General features: G+C 42.4%; 1 protein-coding gene across 3 annotated transcripts in view; it reads right to left on the bottom strand.

The window, feature by feature from the left end:
- Deptor (DEP domain containing MTOR interacting protein) overlaps nucleotides 1-21605 on the bottom strand; it is a 103712-nt gene that overhangs the window by 7767 nt on the left and 74340 nt on the right. For 2 of the 3 annotated variants that reach the window (XM_090339323.1, XM_090339324.1), the window contains exon 8: nucleotides 18509-18613. In XM_090339323.1, the coding sequence (XP_090195449.1) occupies nucleotides 18509-18613 (105 nt within the window). Of the gene's footprint in view, nucleotides 1-12173; nucleotides 12801-18508; nucleotides 18614-21605 lie in introns of those variants that run through there. The other variant, XM_090339322.1, reaches the window with a different exon arrangement.

Genomic DNA, 21605 nt, shown 5'->3' with positions numbered 1-21605 from the left:
TAGTAAAGCATTGTTGGTGGGAATGTAAATTTGTTCAACCAGTCTGGAAAACAGTTTGGAGGTTACTCAATAAGCTAAACACAGAACTACCTTATGATCCAGCGATTCCACCCTTGAGCATGTAATCTAAAAGATTCATACACAATGGGATTTTGCTCATCCATTAGAAAGGACCATATTGCATCATTTCAAAAGAAATGAAAGAACCTGGAAAAAAATAATTTTACATGAAGCCAAAATTATTTCAAGTGGAAGCTTGAAATAATTTATAAATATACAAGTAAACACTTCGAAGTAGACTCCAAACACACCCAAATGTATTAACTGAAAAATGGTAGATTCAGGGCAGAACTTAAATGGTATAATTCCTTAGAAAGGCTCACTCACAGTTCAACAAGAAAAAACCAGCATGAAATGGGTACTTGAAAGGTGGGAGGATTAAAGGGAGATGAGTAGATGAAGAGAGGAAAGGGGAAATAATGCAGTTATAAAATTTAATGTATAGTCTACAAATTCAAGAAAATTGAGGGAAGGGGAGAGGGTGGGAAGGATGAAGGAAAATGATGAAAGCCATTGGTGTGTGACTCATGAGATTTTTACCTCCAGTAAACTACTCAGAAAAGGCCAGAAGTGGCACTGTGGCTTAAGTGGTAGAGTGCTAGCCTGGAGTACAAAGAGGCTCAGAGATAGTGCCCAGACTCTGAATTCAAGCCCAGGCATCAGCAAAATAATAATAATAATAATAATAATAATAATAATAATAATAATAATACTCATAAAAAGTAGCTTTACAGCCTGGCACCAGCAGGTCCTCGTTACTCAAGGGGCTGAGATCTGGGGATGGAGGTTGAAAGCTAAACCAGAAAGACAAATCCATAAGACTTATCTCTTAAGCAGCAAAAGCTGAAGTAGAAGTGGGGCAAAAATGGTATCAGCCTCGAGTAGAAAAAAGAAGCACAAGAGAGTTAAGGCCTAGAGATCAGATTGGCACAATAAATTAAAAAAATAATAATTGCTTCAGAAAGGAAACTGTCACACAGTGTAATTGGGTGAGGGGTTAGCCAGAGGCAGAGCCCTTGCCTAGAGTATATGAAAGTCTGGCTTTAGAAAATCTAAATGGTTCTTCACCAAAACCTTTGAGACAGAGGCTGACACCAGAAGTGCTGATAAGTAGAACCCATTATAGTCAACTACTGCCTGATGTTTACACACACACATTTACATTCATAAAACACATTACTTAGTGTTGGGTAGTAAGTTGTGTTTGTGGTCTGGCATAGTACAGCCAGGAGAGCAAAACCCTCTTCTTGGAAAAACAACACAAAACAAAAAAGCAGAGAACAAAAATATAACTTAAAGCTGTACTTAAAGCCCCATAAATCTCTCTTTCAAGCATGCAACTGGCTGGGGAGAAATCCAAGTGGGAGGAGGCAAAGATCCAGTTCTTGGACAAACACGGGCCCCTCTCCCGAGAGAATTCGCCTTTCTCTGTACTGTGTGCACAGTAAACATACTATATGCCCTTAAGGTCTTCTCCAAGAACAGTCTGCACCATCAGCCTTGAAGCAAAGCCAACTCTCTTTAAGAATGGCCTTCTTTCACAATAAAACAATAATGACAGTAACACAAAGCTGTACAAAAGCATTTCTGTTTTAAACTGAGAAATTCAAAGTGCCTGCTGGCTCTACACACAATCTGCCCACTTCCCAGTCCAAACTGTTGGTGTGTTTCAGATTTAGGCTTGCCCTGGGTCCTGTTGGCTCAGCTGTGGAGTGGATCTCAGGGGACTGTGGTGGAGTTCAAGAAGGGGAAGGCATGAGAAACCCGGGCTCAGAAGACTTGGCTTCTCCAAGTGAAGACACACACTTCCTGAGGACTCTCTAGAGATGTGGATGAGGCTGAAGGAGGATGTGTGGGCCGCCCTGACAGTTCCTGTCCTCATCTGACAGGCAGCCCAAATATGCAAAAGGACATTTTTGAGCTCTGCCTCTGGATTGCATGGTTTCCCAAGGTGCTAAGTGTTTGGTTCTGACTACCTCTGAAGAAACTTTCTCGGCCAGGCACGGTGGCTCATGTCTCTAATCCTAGCTACTCAGGAGGCTGAGATCGGAGGATCAGGGTTCAAAGCCAGCCTGGGCACAAAAGGACCTGGTACTCTTATCTTCAAGTAACCTCTAGATTACAAAATGGGAAATGGGGATTGGTTCAAGGGTAGGGTGGTAGCCTTGAGCTGAAGAGCTCATAGACAACACCCAGTTCAAGGCCCATGACCCACAAAACAACAACAACAACAACAACAACAAAACAACAAAACAACTTTCTCAAAGCAGACAACTCCCATGCAAGGCTCCACAGGGCCAGCCTTCCAAATCTATCTCTCTACAAGAATCTTTTACCCCCAATTCTCTATTTCTCCTTAAAATGTTTATTTTCATTTTTAGCCAGTCTTGGGGCTTGAACTCAGGGCCTGAGCACTGTCCTTGGGCTTTCTAAAAGCTAGCACTCTACCACTTGAACCACAGTACCATTTCTGGCTTTTTCTTTGTATGTGGTACTGAGGACTCAAATCCAGATCTTGGTTCATGCTAGGCAAGCACTCTACCACTAGGCCAAATTCCTGCCCCACCTCAAAATGTTCATTTTTAATTGCTTAATTGTTTAATGTTGATTTTTAATTGTTTATTTTCCCCTGAGTTATGTGAACAATGCAAAATTAATATACCAAAGGTTTAAAACAAATAAATGAACCACAGGATATTAAGGTTATTTATCAAGCGACTAGTTGCACTATAACTCTGTGATCATAAATCCACATTTCATATATCATTTCTCTCAGAAAGGGTAATCTGTAGCATGTTAGAAACCCCATCTGCACTATCTGACTTCTAAGGCTGTGTTTGCTTTCTTTTCCCTTCATTCTTCCTCCACTGTGGTAGTTCTCTGATCTGAATGAACAAAGAAGTGTGTATGCACACGCATGCATCTGTGTGTGCGTGCATGCCTGCACACACACACATGTGCACCCAACCAGAGGCTGTGCATGTAGACATGATTTTGTTCTGCATTCTATATGCACAGCCTCAGTTGGCTGCATGTATAATGCAGAGATCACCGGCTAGTTGGTAATGATTTGGCAGGAAAAGTGGAAGGGTTATGAGTAGGACTGGCTCCAGGGCAACTTCCTTTTGGGTGTGGTGAGATCTGGCCTAAGCAACCTGGAGGAAGCCACTCAGCTGGTAGCTGCTCTAGAATCTTCTCTTACTGTCCCAAGATTCGGCCATATTCAGTGCTAAAAAGCCATGGGGCGCTGTGGGGTCAAGAAGCCCTCTGCACTGTACTGTCTACGCTCTGTGAGTAGAGCTCTAGCTGGTAGTGACAAAGTGGGCATGGCCTGGCATTTCCTCTGTGCCACAAAGTCTTATTTTTTTCGTTAGTCAGTCATGGGACTTGAACTCTGGGCCTGCACACTGTCCCTAAGCTGTTCAGCTCAAGGCTAGTGCTCTATCACTTTGAGCCACAGCACCGCTTCTAGTTTTCTGGTGGTTAACTGGAGGTAAGCGTCTCATGGACTGTCTAGCCTGGCCAGGCTTTGAACTGTGATCCTCAGATCTCAGCCTCCTGAGTAGCTAGGACTTATAGGCATGAGCCACTGGTACCCACCTGCCAACAAGTCTTCAGGAGCTTCATGGCACAAGGCACAGGGAACAGTATGGATTTGGATGTTGGGACTCCAACTCTCCATTCCTAGGGAACAGCTTGCCTCTGGCAGAGGGGCTAAGCCTGTTTTGTTCAGGGCAGCAGCCAGATGGAGAAAAGAAGGCCTAGGAATGTGATGCTACTCCAGAACCAGCAGTAATGAAGTTGGTCACTCAGAACAAAGAGTTGGAAGAATGAAGGATGTGAGGATCATGAGCAATCCAGGAACTTGCTAGGGTGCAGGGAATGTGGAAGAAGTCGGAGGAAAAGGAAGAGGGGTTGCAGGTGCTGAGATGCTCACAGGTTGTAACTTAAGTTCCTTCTCCTACAAAGTGAGAGCGAAATGCCTAAGTGCTGGCAGCTGCTAGATACCAGGGCTTCACATTTGTAACCTTACTATTGGGAGGATCCAAGTTCAAGGTCAGCGCTCGGCAAAAACTTTGTGAGGCTCCTTCAAAAACTGCAGTTGGGTGCACATATGTCCATGATACGCCCTCCCCATGAAGTGAACCTACAGGCGACGACACATGCCTGTTATCCACAGATGGTTAGGGAGTCTATAGACTAGGCAGACCAGGGCTCTTGTGAACATCTAGAGGAAAGTAAGATCCTATCTTAAAAATAACCAGCGAAGCCTAGCGCCAGTGGCTCATGCCTGTAATCCTAGCGACTCAGGAGGTTGAGATCTGAGGATCACGGTTCAAAGCCAGCCCAGGCATGATAAAGTCCATGAGACTCTTTGTTGTTGTTGTTGTTGTTTTTCTTTTGATCAGAGCTTGAACTCTAGGCATGGGTGCTATCCCTGAGCAATTCAGCTCAAGGCGATCACCCTACCTCTTAGCCACAGAGCTACTTCTGGTTTTCTAGTGATTAATTGGAGATAAGAGTCTCATGGACTGCCTGGTCTGGCTTTGAACCATGACCTGTGATCCTCAGTCTCCTGAATCACTAGGATTATAGACGTGAGCCACCAGGATCAAGCTGTGAGACTCTTATCTCCAATTTACCACCAGAAAACTGGAAGCAGCATTGTGGCTCAAGTGGTAAAGTGCTAGCTTTGAGACAAAGAGCTCAGGGACAGTGCCCAGGCCCGAAGTTCAAGCCTCACAACCAACAACAAGACACACAGAAATGGCCCACAGCTCAGGATTCTAACTTAACAGAGATGACTATGTTGTAGGATCCCACGGCCTCTGGTTCTAGCCCAGGCAATCATGTACCCTGGGCTTACAAAGAAACATTCATGTCTGCTTCTAATCACACCGGTTCTACAAAGAGGACTTTGATCTCATGAACTCCAGTAGGCATGTACACGTGACCCCCTCCCCCACCACCCAGAACATGACATAACTGAGGCCCTGAAGTCTCCACTGTGGTGACACAGCTGGTCACATGTGACCAATACAAAAACAGATTTTGTCTCTGAGATGCAGAGTCTCTGTGGACCCTTATGAGGCAGGTGGCTCCTATTTTGCCTGGTCCCTGGCTTGGTCACAAGCCCCACTGTGGACTTGTCCTAAGTAAGCAGAAGCTCCTGCCCAAGAGTCTAGGTATGAAAGGGAGGGGAGAAAGTGAATATTTTCTTTTGAGTGACAAACCTCTTGATTTGAAAACTAAAGAGCCAAAATATGTTCTAATTAATTAGAGATTGATTTTTCTCAAATAGCCTTCAACTTCCTTAGGGATAGTATGAAGGATAGCTCCTTTTCTTTAAAAAGCCTTTTGCTGTTTAAGACCCAGGGTGCAGCCAGTCCAGGCATAAAAGCTGTGAAACCCTTATCTCCAATAAACTACTCAGAAAAAGCCAGAAATGGTCCTGTGGCTCAAGTGTGTAGAGTGCTGGCCTTGAGCACAAAGAGGTTCAGGGATAGCACCCAGTTTCTGAATTCAAGCCCCAGGACCGGCAAAGAAAATAAAATAATACGAAAAAAAATAGACTATTTCCAGAGAGCCCAGGGGTAGGCCTCCACTCAGGACAACTGAGTCTGTATCTTGGAGCATGTTTTTGAGGAGTTCCCAAGTTGAAAGACTCCAGTCTGGGCATTCCTTCAAGGTTCTCTGCATTCTTGTTTATGCTTGCTTTAAACAAGAGGATTATGTTCAAGCCTAGTACCCTAAAGTAGAATTTATGGCATTAACAGAGCTAGGATGCACTCTTAACTTGGCCCTGAACATCTTCCTTGAGGCCTTTTCTTTTTTTTTAAGACAGGGGTCTTACTATGCAGCCCAAACTGGCCTTGAACTCAAGATCTTCCTGTTTCTACCTCCTCAGTGCTAAGATTAGAGATGCATACTGCTGTGTCCCACCCAAGTCTTCATTTTCTTATATATAAAATGGAGTTGGTAGTACTAGTATCTCTACTTTGGGAATAAGAGAATATCTTTCTATATATATTTTATACAAACAAGGCAGTATTATAAACAGGTGGAAAGGGGAGGAAAGGAGAGTGAGAAGAGGGGGGGGCGTGAGGCTTATTAAATTCTCCTGTAAACATGTGTGGAAATATAACAACGAAATCCTCCTCTGTATAACTAATGTAAGCTAACAGAAAAAAGAAAAACAGATGAACATAGCTTAAGATAGTTCACATCATATTAGTTATGAAAAGACTGTGATGGTATAAGTAAGCCAGAATAAATAAGAAACAATATAAAGGGAGCGCTCCATGAGGTAGGCACTGGAGCTTATCTATTCACACATTTCAGTCATCATCATGATCCGAAATGATCACAAGTTACTTCGCATTGGCTAAGCCATGTCACTCCAGTGGTCTTTGTCGCTATTGCCTTTAAGATGATAAAGAGGCTAGTCTCCAGGACTTTTTTTGTTGTCAGTCATGGGGCTTGAACTCTGGGCCTGAGTAGTGTCCCTGAGCTCTTCAGCTCAAGGCTACCCCCCTACCTCTGGGCCTGGGCATTGAGCTTAAGGCTACTGCCGTATGGCTTGAGCCACAGCACCACGCCACTTCTGGTTTTCTAGTGGTTAACTGAAGATAAGAGTCTCAGGGTCTTTAGTGCCTGGGCTGGCTTTGAACTGCGATCCTCAGATCTTAGCCTCCTGAGCAGTTAGGATTACAGGCATGAGCCACTGTGCCCGGCTAGTCTAGAGGACTCTTATCCTAGAATCTATGGATATGTTTTAGATGATCTACAGACAACATTAAATTGTTCAGATGGGTTGCACACACTGTGTAGTTCTGTTTCGTGGAAATATTCTTCACAGATGGTACTGGGTTCTCAACAAGGCATTTGACCCCCAAATAATGTTGAGAAACAGAGGAATCTTTCCAATGGTAAGTTTCTGATTAATGGTAATAGAAGTAACACTTTGGAAATGCCAAACACATTGGTGGGGCTATTTCAACATATTCTGGGCAAAACATTATGTTTAGTTGTGATTTATGAAGCCACTCACTACAAAACCATAGAAAAGAGCCAAGACCTAAACTACTCTAATGCCCACTCGGCAATGTCAGCTTGCTTTCACTGTGTAGACGTCCTGATGGCTTGAAGGCGATCACAAAAGACAGCAAGTCCACTCAGCCCCATATGATCCAGGACTTCTGGGGGTCCCTACAATTGTACATTCCAGCCTCACATTCCACAGCACTCATAGTGGAAGGAGCTGGAGAACCAACAAAAAAAAAATGAAATGCTAGGGCAAAGGAAAACATGTCTAAACTTCAGACTCAGCCAGAGTTAAGAACGTGAACTATTTTCAAACAAAACATAAAGTAAGGAAAAACCAGATGCTGAATCCCCAAAGGGAACAAGGTGTCTGGTAATACTCAGTACATACTTTGTTCAAGACCGTTAGATCTACACTTCCATCTCAAGAAACACCAGACTTCTTGCAGTTGGGTATCACAGCAACAAAAACAACAAATCATTTACTCAGGGAGTCCAAATGTCAACAGACTTGGGCTTCTCAAATCCTTGATATTTAGAAAGTTCACCCACAAGGATACATTCTAGTTTCTACAACTTAGTTCTTTCCATTTACAAAAAATTATTGACATGAATTTATCACCTGTCCCCAAAAGTCATCTATCAGTATTATGTTCTAGGAGAATACCATTAAACACAGCATGAGCCAATATACAGTGGTCCAAATATAATATGATGCCTCTGGCCACAGATTATCTAAATACCTACGATGTGAAAAGATATATTTGGCCTATACCATCTTTTGAAATAATCAGGTCTATGTGTGCACAATAATAATGCCAAAACATGGAACCTCCCCAGTCCAGAGGATTCCGGGCATGAACCACTAGCATCTGGCTTCAGTTAATTTCCTTTGTTTGTTTGTTTGTTCCTTTATTTATTTTGGCCAGTGCCTGAGCACTGTCCCTGAGTGTCTTTTGCTCAGATCAGTGCTCTACCACTTGAGCCACTTCTGGCTCTTTTGTTTATGTGTACTGAGAAATGGAACCCAGGGCTTCATGCCTATAGGCAAGCACTCTACCAGAAAACCACATTCCCAGCCTTTGGCTAATTTCTTAATCCCTCGAAACATCTTTTTCTTTTTTTTTTTTTTCCATTTGCAAAAATGGAGACAAGATCGAAGTATCAGTATTGCTATAATAGGTAATACAAGAGGAAATGTATCTAGGATCATACCTAGAATGCCCTCTCATGCAACCAAAACTGCTCAAGTATAATCTGAGAATTTTTACCAGATAACCATAAAATTTACTGAAAAAAATCTAGAATGTGTGTTAAGCATAAAATTCAACGGCCATCTTTTTGTACGGTATGCAGGATAGACTCAATGCTGTCTGCAGCTTCTCTTTGTGACTCATGTCACCTATTAGCCACATATTCATCATGTGCTCAAACTCCTTTAGAAAATAGCCAGGAATCTGTGGCTCACACCTGTAGATACACAGGAGGCTGAGATCGAAGGAACATGGTTTGAAGCCATGAGACTCTTATCTCCAGTTAACCACCAAAAAAACAGGATGTGGCATTATGGCTCAAAATGGGAGAGCCCTGAATAAAAGAGCTCAAAGACAGGGCCCTGGCCCAGAGTTCAACCTCCAAAAAGATAATAAAATGTGAGTCATTCACTTGACGTACATTTTGGAAGTATCTTCAACTGCAGGTCACTGCCCTAAGCAACTGAGTGCATGTGATGCTATTTATTATGATAGAAGAGGCAGGAGGAGGTACAAGAATATGCAAAAACAAGACTCAGTGCCCATTATTCCTCTGCCAAATCAATATCTTTCTTTATAGCTTTCCATCATTTCCCTTTCTCTCACAGGCTCTACTCATCCTGATATCATCTGTCGGTAAAAAAATGGCATGTAGAATGAAGTACCTCTGGATTCAAGAAATAAATAAAATGTGCAACTATGCAAACATTTGTATGTGACCACTCCAGCTCCTAGTACTTCGCCATGCTCCCGCCAAACCTATAAATGATCATTTTTAACAAAATAGTTGCATGGAATGCAGATCATCAGGTAGCAGCATACCCTGAAATTAAATATTTGTCTTGAAATCTTCGGCCCTGCGAGCAAATATACTGCTAGCACTGTCAGTGCCTGCCATTGAGCATGCAGGTGGGAGGAACTCAATAAATATTTGTGGAAGGATGTTTGTGCTGTTTACTTTTCTGGTCAATGAAAGATTATTAGTTGTCTCCCACTAGCTGCTGACCCGAGCCTTATAGAACGTTCTTCTTCGTTCGGGTCATATGACCACAATCTATATTAGTTTCTTAGGGTTATATAACAAAGCCCCCAAAGAGTGACTGGTTAATGACAGAACCACTTTGTCTTGTAGCTCTGGAAGCTGGAAATGAAATCAAGAGTTGCAGGGCATGCTGCTCTTTCTGAACACTACAGGGACGACTGCTTTCAGTGTCTACAAGCTTTCTTTCCTAGTATGCAAGCAATCCAGTTACATGGGGATTTTCTCCCTGCGTGTCTTTACATCTTCTTTCATGTGTGCCTGATCCTAGGGGCCAATTCTAATAGCCTCATTTTAAAGTCCTTATTTCCAAGGTTGGGGGGGGGAAAGTTACATTCTTGGCTATTAGGGGTTAGGACTTCAATAAACCTCTTTGGGAGCTTAACGTATCTTTTTGTTTCCAATACTATCATTTTCCCCCAGTGAGGCCTGATGTTATGATTCAAAAGGGTACACTTGCTGGACGCTGCTGGTTCAAGCCTGTAATCCTCGCTATTCTGGATTCTGAGATTTGAGGTTCACGGTTCAAAGACAGCTGAGGCAGCAAAGTCCATGAAACTCTTATATCCAATTAACCACCAGAAAACCAGAAGTGGAATGGTGGCTCCAAGTGGTAGAGCACTAGGCTTTAGCAAAACAATGCAAGGACAGTGCCCAGGCCTGAGTTCAAGCCCCACAACTGACAAAAAGAAAAAGAAAAAAGAAAGGGTAACTTGTGCCTAAGACTCTTTATGTACAACTGCCATCTCCTGTCCAAATTTTTTTTCTAAATAAACCAACAGCTCATGTCTGTACCCTGAAGAAGAGGAAGAGAAAGGAAAGGAGGCAAAGGAAGAGGACTCCAGTTGGCATATTTGTTTTTTAGAAAAAAAAAAAAGTAATGACCTGTGCCATGTTTGATACAGCCAGAAGATGCTAGACCTGTGGATTTTTCTTTTTAAACTTCCTCTAACACCAAAACAATGAGTTAAATAAACTTCCATTTATTTTATTTTATTTTTTTATTGTCAGGGTAATGTATAGAGGGGTTATAGTTACGTTCGCCAGGTAGTAGGTACATTACCTCACTGATTGATAGCCCTTCTCATGTTTTTGTCTCCATTTCCCTCCCCACAACCCCTCCCAATCATCTTGTTTTCCCTCCTTTCCTTTCCTATTTCAATTAAACGTATATACAATATACCAGGTAACAAAGTCAGATACAGTAAAAATATGAGATTAACCAAACAACCTTCCATTTTTAAATAACTACCTGCCCTTAGATATTTTATTATAAGAATAGAAAGAGGGCCAAGACACATTTATTCCTACTTATGGCGTGAAACAGTCATCACTGCCATTTTCAGATGAGAACTTGAGATTAAGTATTCCTAAGACTATACTATTCCTAAGAGAGATGGACTAGAGTACTGCAATGTGGCAGACATCCGATCACCTAAGCCTTCTTTTCTTCCCACGATACAGCGTTTCAGCTACTATTCTATCAATTCATGTTTTGTTCGTCCATATAAATTCATTTAAGCAACAATCAGCCAGAACACTCAGAATACCAATAATTATAACGAACAATATCATAAATGGCACTGTTAATGAATAAACTCCTTTTGCTATAAACCATCGATTCCTTACTTGGGCCCATGAACTAACTGGAAACCAGAAGAAAAAAAAAAAAAGGTTTGGCACCCCTGCCTTGATTTTTGCATGTGTTCTTGGCTTGACCCTTGAAGCTACCTTGGAATCCAGGCCAGACTGATAACATCTTGGGCTCCAGGAAGAGAACAGCAGAGGCTGCTCATGACAGACCACCCACCGGGCTACAATATTTGCTCACCCAGAACAGATGGCTCCCAGCCCAAAGCCAGCACTCAGGCTATGACTAACCCAACCACATTGATGATCGAGACTGTGTACGCACACTTCTCACCTCCTGTCCTAATTCTTTAGGCCCAAAGCTCTTGCCAATCCCCCAAAGACGAGCTGCTTTCTTCCTGTGGCTTCCTGTGCTGTGTATGAAATCTTTCTCTGCTCTACGCCATTACTCAGCCCCTTATATGGCTATTTGTGTATGGTGTCAAGCACCCAGATCTGACTTGTGCAAACCCTGCAGTACAGACCTGAGCCCTAAAACTCTACTTTCAATGCCTACACACATTCATTTTGCCTAGTGTTCGTGGTTCATACCCGTAATCCTAGCTACTTAGCAGGCTGAGGATTGTGGTTCAAACCAATGTAGGCAAAAAGTCCTTAAGACGCTTATCTCCAATTAATCAGCCAAAAGCCAGAAGCAGAGGTATGGCCCAAGTGGTAGAGCACCATCCTTAAGTAAAAAAGCTAAGGGACAGATCCTTAGCCCTGATTTCAAGCCCCAGTAATGTTTCCCCTCAAAAATTTACTGTTTAATATAAACCAAGGGCTGAGCCAGACTATATATGACATTTAATCATGACTGTTCTAAGCCCCTTTACTGCAAAGGTAAACATTCTGATGCTTCGTTTGGAGTTGAAGTAATGGTCATTGGTCCTAACAGAGAGGTGAAGCTGAACTCAAGCCCAAGGTGTTGGACGCATAAGTGTAGGTTCCACGACCCAGTGCCAGTAAAAATCTACAAACATTAGCCCTGGGTAAACGCAGAAATGGATCATAGGGCATGAGACAAGTCTGAGCAGGGCGGGTTAGAAGCAGTCACTGGGGCCTCCGGAGATTTCAAGGTAGAACTCAGAGCATTGATGACACCACCACTCAGAAAGGGCCTCGTGGGAGTCTCCAGCAGTATATGTGTGTGGGGGAGGGGGGCTGGGTATGGCTTTCCAGATGAGGTTAGGAACGGGAAAATGAAGGAGAACTCAAGGGTAACAAGGCAGAGGACAACTTGGAGGCTCATTAATGTTGAAGCTCAGAGCTATCGGACAGAGCAGAGGCCTGGGCACCTCTTAGAGATGGGCCCACTTATTCATACAACACACCTGCCATGGGAGGGGAAGGTGGGGGAGGGAAGGGCTCTGCCCCCATTAGTTAAATCTGGTCCCAACCTCAGGAGGAGCACAAGCACGTATGGCGTCCTCAGTTAACATAAAAGGCGAGGGAGGCCAAGTTTGCCAAAAGGGAGCTCAGTGTTCTGTCCAGCTGTAATGACCCAAGTTCTTAAGGCAGAAAACATGACTGATTGCTCTGATAGAAAGAAAGGGCAGACAGAGACTAGACATGAAGAGCTTTCCAGAGTGACAGACACGTCCTATTGTCTGACAGATGTGTGTCTGAGAAAACCTGCCCCATTATGTACTTGAAAGCTGTGCCTTCTCTGAAAATAATGGCTCGACTGAAAACACACGTTCATGAAACTCCACAGCTCCCAGTGTCGACTTCATCCCTTCTCGTGAAGGCGGGCAGGGGAGGAAGCAGAGTCCCTAAAGAGAAAGAATTGCTTCTTTGAGTAGAAAAATATCCTGTTTTTGTTTTTATTTTTTTCCTGGTCCTGGGGCTTGAACTCAGGGCCTGGGCATTGTCCTGGGCACTTTTCCAAGGCTAAAGTTCTACCCTTGAGTCACTGTACCACTTCTGGCTTTTTGTGTGTTTGTGGTACCGAGGAATCAAACCCAGGGCTTTGTGCATGCTGGGCAAGCACTCTACCACTAGGCCATGCTCCTGGCCCTAAAAATGTCCTTTTTTAGGCAATGTTATAGCACTGAATGTGGCACCCTAAGCTTTGGTTGTGTGTAAATACAAGGCACACGTGCATGTACAAGTGGGCACACACACATGACACAGGGGCAGTAGGCAGAATCTATAAATAAGAGAACCGTGAATCTCTGGCATCCAATTTTGCTGAGCGGAAACTAGGGGAAGGATATGTCTTAAAGAGCTCTTCCACGAGTAGTAATCAAAACCAGGCAGAGAAACACTATCTGCCATTCCAAATTTTCCTCACACTAAAAGTCTAATCATGACTTTCAGAAAGCCCTGCTGTCTTTATGTAGAATAAGCCCTGTATGTACATGTATAACACACATATGCACACACACACACACACACACACACACACACTTCTATTCATTCTTTTTGAAATTTCTATTCATTCTTTGTTTGAATCAAAATCTTATTATGCAGTTCACACTGGCTTTGAACTTCCTGTCTGAATATTGGAATTACATGTATACATACCACCACTCCAGCTCTATTTGTTTAGTTCTCTGCTCAAACCTTTCCTCTTTGAAATCTAGAAATGGTCATCCTTCTTTTTATTTATTTATTAACTTTTTTTGTGTGTGTATTTATTTATTAACTTTTTTTTGTGAGTTCATGGGGCTTGAACTTGGCCTGGGCATTGTCCCTGGGCTCTATAGCCCCACCCTTAAGCCAAGCCCCACTTCCCATTTTCTAGAGGTTAATCAGAGATAAGAATCCTTTTGTGCCTGGTCTGTCTGGCTTTGCAGCTTGATCCTCAGATCTGACTCCTGAGTAGCCAGGATTATAGGCAAGAGCCACCCATACCAGCTTGTCAGCCTTATCTCCTCATTGTGAATATATATTCACTTGTGAATATATATTCAATAGGATGATTACAAGTTTACTATATCCCTTTCTCTTTCAACTACAAATCCTATGCTGGCCTATCTTACTACCCAGTACCTAGTAAAGAACAATTAATACTGATGAGTAAAGAATTATGTACTTGAAAGCCAAGTGCAGTGGCTCACACTTATAATCCTAGCTACTCAGGAGGCTGACATTTGAGGATTGTGGTTCAAAGCCAGCCTGGGCAATACAAAGCCAATACAAAGCTGAGAGACTCTTATTTCCAATTAATAACTAGAAAACGGGAAGTTGCCCAAGGGCAGGGCAGTAGCCTTGAGCTGAAAAGCTCAGGGACAGCACCCAGACCAGAGTTCAATCCCCATGACCAAAAAAAAAAAAAAAAAAAAGAGTTATGCACTTGAGTGGCTGTCTGTTTTGATGGGCAGTGCCCATGCTAGCTTGAATAATTAGGATCCTGGCCTAGGAGGTCTAGGAGGAAAATTGTAGAAAATCAATAGAGTTGTTTTAGCATGAAGAGACAAGATCAATAAGATTTGTAAAGTTTTTCTTTTCTATGAAAAAAAACCCCCAGATTTTTAAAGGGGAGAGAGCAAAATGGCCAGTATTTCATCATCGTGATTCTGTTTCTATATAAATATACAAAGAAACAAGCAAACAAAAAAGAGGCCCAGTCAGCCCACATCCATCAACTCATCACAGCAGGAAACAGACAGAGGAGCCAGAAGTCTTGAAATGCCTCTAAGACTTGGCACAGGGTGGTCTGAAAACTTGAATACAATTTCTCACTAGATTTAATTATTCCCACAAGAAAAATAAATAAATAGACTTTCCAGAAAAGACCAAGGATGTCTTTTGTTCCTTATTTGTGATTAGAGCTCAATTTCCCTTTTGAGTCCAAAGACTGAATAGTCTGCTCTAACAAGAAATGAATGGTTTGGATTTTTCTCTATCACACTGCGGGATCTAGACTTGACTGACGTGAGGAGTTGGTGCCAAGAACAAAATTATTTATTTGGTAGTCTTCAATCCAATCCAGGTGAACATGTGATCATCCTAATGATATGTTTTGAATAGAACAGAATTCTCTTCCCTAGAGTAGTTCACCAAGGGTTTAATGGCATTTGTGATTTATTGGGCTCTGCCTCAAGGGTTTGCATTTCTTAAAATAATACCATGGGAAACATGTAGGCTTAAGTAAGGACAGCAAAACCAGGTTTGAATCTATCTCTGACATTTACACATTGGATAGCCTTGGGAAAGACATGTTCCACCCATCCTCAAAAGGTGCCAGAACATTAAAATATATCATGCAAGTGAAGTATTTGGGAGACACATTGCAGATGTGCTTTAAGATGGTAGCTGATGGCTCAAGCCTGTAATCCAAGCTGCTCAGGAGGCAGAGGCTTAGTTCACTGAGCACATAGATGGTTATGTCACTGAACTAGAAAGCTATGCAATAGAATTGTGTAAAAACCACTCAGATAAATTCTGTGAATTCTATTCTATAACATATAAAAAAAACCATTGTGTACCTCCAGAGAAAATAAAAATAGGAACTGTATAAATTATTAACTTATAAAATGGGGAAAGAAAGTTCAGTGAAACCCACCTACACAGGTATATAAAGAGTTAACCAACTGACAATGGTTATGCATGTCAATCGATAGAAATTATGTATGTCAATCGATAGAGATGAACGAAAGCAATTTAATTCCCTGTATACTTGGCTGAGCAAACCAAGGCCTCAGCTGCAATGTAATCCACTGTTTTCCTCAAAGGAAATGTGTTTTAAGTCAAAGCCTTATGTGAATGAGTGCATGCTCAGAACTGAAGCATTGTGCCAAAAATAATCCACACTGGGTATTTTGCTGTGGAAATAAAATATAAAGTCCTTCCTCCAGCCAAGAGTTCCATTAGAGAATAAATGATTTGGCTTCAGCAAAGAGACAAGAGCCCATCTTTTATGAATGTAGCCAATTCTCCTGCTATGTTTCTTTGGTGCTGTGCAGGATGGTATCTCTAATCCCCTACTGACATAGCCAAGGAATACAGGGGCTGGCGGGAAAAGATCTTCAATCCAGGAACAGAGCCAGCATTTAACCAGTGGATCAGTCAGCTCAGCAGGACAGTGCTCCCTTATGCCATTCTTTGCTGTCCATCTTCTTTTTCTTTTCTATTTTCTTGTATGTAAACCAAATCCAAAGGGCACATACCAAACATCAGACAGGAGGTGGGGGCTCCTGGTTTACCTCACTAGGAAAAAAGTCAGTGGGACAAGATGAAAACATTGAATAAACGGATGGCAGGAATGATGTCTAGCTTTCTGACATCTGAGTCCTCACATGCATGCTCCCAGAAAATGGAGAGATTAATATGCTCAGGAAAATTGCACACAGCACCATAGAAAAACATGAAAAGTTGCTTCAAAACAAAAAATCAGTGGTCTCGACATCCTCTTACATTGTTTTTCTGTATAAATGCATGTGTGTGTCTGTGTGTATACATACCACATGAAAATATATGCATATATAGGTGTGTATACTCTGAAGATATATATATATATACATACCTTCAACCTTCACATCTATGAATAGAATATTCACATATGAATATATATACTTCTTATAAATATGACTATAAGAAGTCTAGAAGAATATGAACCAAAATGTTAAGCTAGCTACGCTGTCTTCTATGCCGATTATAGTTCCACAAACACTGCTGAGCTAAAAAAGATTACAGGTACAGGTAATCTTTTAGACTTGTCTGTGGTTGTCATTGTTTTTGATTGTACATGTATCATTTTAATCCCAAAGTAGGCAAAAGATTTTTTTTCAAAGAGACATTTTTGGGGTGATACTAGACTTTGAATTCAGGGCCTTGAAAAAGGCAAGCCCTCTATCACTTAGCTATGCTTCTATTCCTTTTGTTGTTATTTGAATAAGATCTTGTTTTTCCCTCAGCCTGGTCTGGACTGCAGTCCTCCTATTTATGCTTTCCATGTAGCTAAAATGACAGCTGTGGATCACTACACCCAAACTTATGGGTTGAAATGAGGCTCTCACAAACGTTTTGCTTGGGTTGGTCTCAGACCATGATCATCCTGATCTCAGACTCCTGGATACACAGGATTACAGCGTGAGCCACTGCACTTAATTAAGAGTCAGATTTGGCTATGCATATACCCTAGAGCTGACCTACAGCTTATGAATATCCTGCTCAGCCTTCTGAATGACCAAAATCATAAATTCATACCGAATTGATCATAAAGTCAATGTGGACTTGGTATTTGTGTAGTCTTTGTACTTTTAGCTAGATAATCTGTAAAAGAGCTGAGGAAAATAGAGATGTTCTTTCAGTGAGGAGCAAACTGGTTCTGGGAGGTTACAAAATTGACTCAGAGCCAGTCACTAGGAAAGCAAGACACGAAGCTCCACACCATGAAAAATCCAGAGAGGTTTGGGAGACAGGCAGGGCTGAGGGTATAGTTCAAGGAGTAGATGCTTGTCTAGCATCTGTGAAGTTGAGATTTGGTCTCCAGAAGTAGGGACATTAGTACAAACGCGTATACATCCACGTATGCATGCACACACGCAAGTCCATGGAGACAGGCAGGAAAAGTGTCTTCTTTTGTTGTTGCATTCTCTGTTCTTGTCTTTAATTTAACCTCATTCGTCAAGGGCAAAGGGCATTTGGCAGAAGTAGGCCCTAAGCACTTAAACACAGCACATCGGGTATCAAACAATGGCAAAAGGCTTAAGGTATTCGCACTCAGCCCTGTCAGAAGAGAAGGATGACCCAGGGGAAAGTTATGCAATTCGAAGATTAGAAAACAAAAAGGATAATGGGATCTGGTAGCTCATGCCTGTAATCTGAGCTATTCCGAAGGCTGAGATATGGAGGACTGGGATTTGAAGCTGTCCATTCAGAAAAGGCTGAAGGCTCCATTTCTAAAATAACCAGCAAAAAGCTAGGCTGGAAACACTGCTCAAATGGTAGAATGCCACCTGAGCGATTGCTCAGCTTGATTAAGCTGCATAAGCACAGGATCCAGAGTTCAAACTCAGTATTAACAAAAAAGGGAAGAAGGAAGGGAGGAAGGAAGGAAGGAAGGAAGGAAGGAAGGAAGGAAGGAAGGAAGGAAGGAAGGAAAGAAGGAAGGAAGGAAGGAAGGACTGTGTTTATTAGTGTATTTCAATACTGGGGGTGAACAAGGCATGAGGATGATCCTGTTTTGAAAGCCAGAATGAGGGGAGAGGGAAGCAGGAAGGAGGAAAGAGGAGAAGAAGGAGGAGGAGGAAGAAGAAGAAGAGGAGAAGGAGAAAAGAGGAGGAAGAGGAGAAAGAGGAAGAAGAAGAGGAGGAGGAGGAGAAAGATGAGGAGGAAGAGGAGAAAGAGGAGGAGGAAGGGGAGGAGGAGAAAGAGGAGGAAGAAGGGGAGGAGGAGAAAGAGAGGAGGAGGAGGAGGAGGAGGAGGAGGAGGAGGAGGAGGAGGAGGAGGAGGGAAGCTGCTATTGTTATTATTGCTACTACTACTACTACTAGAAATGGCACAGAGCAGGACAAGAAAGAACCATTGGTACCTTCATTCCTGCGGCAGCTGCAGGGCCGCTGGGGTCCACAGCCTGGATGTGACATGGCTTGCTTCCTCTCACCACAAAGCCCCAACCCACGGCATCGCCAACAATCTAGAGAGGAAATCCATAGTTAGCAATCAACAGATAGCCTCTGGCAATTTGCCCATCCTCCCAAGAGAGGGCAAGCCAGAGGGGCATAAAAATGTGCTGGGACACATCTTTTCCCCCTCCATCTGTGCCCTGTCAAGGATGGCACACTTTACCTCTATCACAAATGCAGGGCTCTACCTAAGGAAAATTTGATGAGACACGTTTTCCTGTGTGGCAAGGGCAAGTTTGGCCAAAGACCACTGCCTGAGAATGAGAAGGGCCCTTGAATGCCTTGAGAGATGACGCCAGCCCGATGCTACATACTTTACTGCATTTCAAGTGATAATATTGTAAATTTTTAGGTTTTTTTTAAAATTCAATATTGATCTAAGGAAGAATATTCATTTACTTTCAGTTCCAGCAAATATATAAACTCTCTTAGTAATTCTAATCATTTATGTTGAAAATCAAAATGAATACATAATTAGATTATCTGTAAGTAATCTCAATTTTACTTTTTTTTTGCCAGTCCTGGGCTTGAGCTCAGGGGCTGAGCACTGTCCTTGGACTTTCTCAAGGCTAGAACTCTACCACTTGAGCCGCAGCACCATTTTCCGGTTTTTTCCTATGTATGTGGTACCGAAGAATCAAACCCGGGTCTTCATGCATGCTAGGCAAGCACTCTACCACTAGGCCAAACTCTTGGCCCATTTTTTCATTGTTAATATTACAAATATCAAAAAGATTTTCTGCATCTACCGAATGGTCACAGATTTCCCCCCGTGTAATTATTATTGTAGTCATCACTAATTACTACTGATTGACTTTTTGATCTATCTATATACCACTGAAGTCTAGAATAACAATAAAAATTACTAATAGTGGGAAGCAGGAAGAGTATGGTCTTTGTGCGTGTGTATGTGTGTATGTGCTAGTACTGGGTTTTGACCTCAGGCTGTGGACACTGTCTCTTACGACTTTTTGCTCAAGGTTGGTGCTTACTGATTTGAGCCACTACTCTAAGTTCAGTTTTTTGTGGTTAATTGAAAATAAGAAATCTCCTTGACTCTGCTGCTCAGGCTGGCTTCAAACAGTGATCTTCAGATCTTAGCCTCTTGTGTAGCTACAATTAGCATGATCCAGTAGTGTCCGTTCAACTGTAGCCTTCTCTTTTATTAGTATTGCGTGTGTGTGTGTGTGTGTGTGTGTGTGTGTGTGTGTGTGTGTGTATGTGTGTGTGATCTTGGAGCTTGAACAAAGGGCCTGGGTGCTAGCAGTCTGAGCTTTTTTGGCACAAGGATAGCGCTCTACCACCTGAACCACAGCTCCACTTTCAGCTTTCTGGTGGTTAAGAGTCTTACAAACTTTCCTGCCTGAACTGTGATCTTTGAACTGTGATCTTCAGATCTCAAGCAATGAGTTAAGATTATAGGCATGAGCCACTGGTGCCTGGCAAGGGTGCCCCTTTTAAAATATTTTTTTTTCTTTACCAAGAAAAGAAAAGTGAAAAAGTACATAAGGTTCATATTTTACTACAAGTAGTCTCTGTTCCAAATGTTGTTTGGAACCGAGGTGTTATCTTTTTTATTTTTTTCCTATGGAATCATTCATTAGAATTGGCAATTAGGTTCCAGGTCAGTTCTCAGACCTGTTCTTAACACCCATGCTAACTGAGATGAGACACAATCAGTTCCCAGCAATGCTAGCATTGAAACAAAGAGCCTAAAACACATACTTTCACCACACAAGCAACTCTGCTTTAAAAGTTGGAGACTGAAGACAAGCAGGAATGAAAATGGAAATTTCTATGGAAATTCTCAAGACTTCTAGGCATTTCAGTGATTTTAGGGTCTCATGTTTATGAATCAATTCATCCTAATTTCATTTCCAAATGTGTTGTTTGCCTTTTCCACTGCTATGCACACTTTATCACAACTTTCTTATATTAACTCCTCTGTGCTTACTCGGCACAGGAAATAGCTCTCAACAAACATTCATAGCATGAATGAATGCAGAAAGATTTCTTTCCCCTGACGGAGCAGGCAAAAGTTCCAATTTAGCAGAAAAGAGCTTTAAAGAGAGTGTAGAATCTGAGCGCTGGCGGCTCACGCCTGTAATCCAAGCTACTCAGGAGGCTAAGATTTGAGGATCACAGTTCAAAGCCAATCCAGGCAAGAAAGTCCATGAGACTCTTATCTCCAATTAACTAGCAGAAAACTGGAAGTAGCACTGTGGCTCAGGTGGTAGAGCGCTAACCTTGTGCCAAAAAAAGCTCAAAGACAGCACCCAGGCCCTTTGTTGTTCAAGCTCCAAGATCACACACACACACACACACACACACACACACACACACACACACACACACTCTACTAATAATAATAAAAGAGAAGGCTACAGTTGAACTGGACACCACTGGCTCATGCCAATAGTAGCTACACAAGAGGCTAAGATCTGAAGATCACTATTTAAAGCCAGCCTGAGCAGCAGAGTGATAGAGCACTAGCCTTGAGCTGAAGAGCTCAGGGACAGGGGCCCGGCCCAGAGTTTAAGTACACAACCACCACCAACAAAGAGAGTGTGGATGTGTGGAGACTGAGAGGAGCTGGCAAAAGAAGGAAAATGGAGGAGGTGATGTCCATAAAAACATTTAGAGTCTGTTTAAAGGAAATCAGATGGGCTTGTAGGAGATAGAAGGGAGCCAGAGACTTCCAAGCAACTCTCAGCCCTGGGGAGCTCCTAAGTCAGAAGCCCTTAGATCTTAGCACATGCTGACCTTGTTTATGGCACCAGTTTTTACAGAGGAACAACATCTCCCATAGTTTCTCTACTCTAGGACTGTGTGTGTGTGTGTGTGTGTGTGTGTGTGTGTGTGTGTGTGTGTGTGCGCTAGTAATGGGGCTTGCTTGAACTCAGGGCCTTGTGTTCTTGCTTAGCTTTTTCATTCAAGGTTAGCATTCTTCCACACTTGGTTCAGACCTCTGCTTCCAGCATTTTGATGGTTAATAGGTAAAAA

The sequence above is a fragment of the Megascapheus bottae genome, chromosome 9 (assembly GCF_031878675.1).
Source record: "Megascapheus bottae isolate mThoBot1 chromosome 9, mThoBot2.hap1, whole genome shotgun sequence".
Taxonomy (NCBI): Eukaryota; Metazoa; Chordata; class Mammalia; order Rodentia; family Geomyidae; genus Megascapheus; species Megascapheus bottae.
The sequence above is the reverse complement of the archived record's forward strand: the minus strand, read 5'-3'. Positions and strand labels throughout refer to the sequence as shown.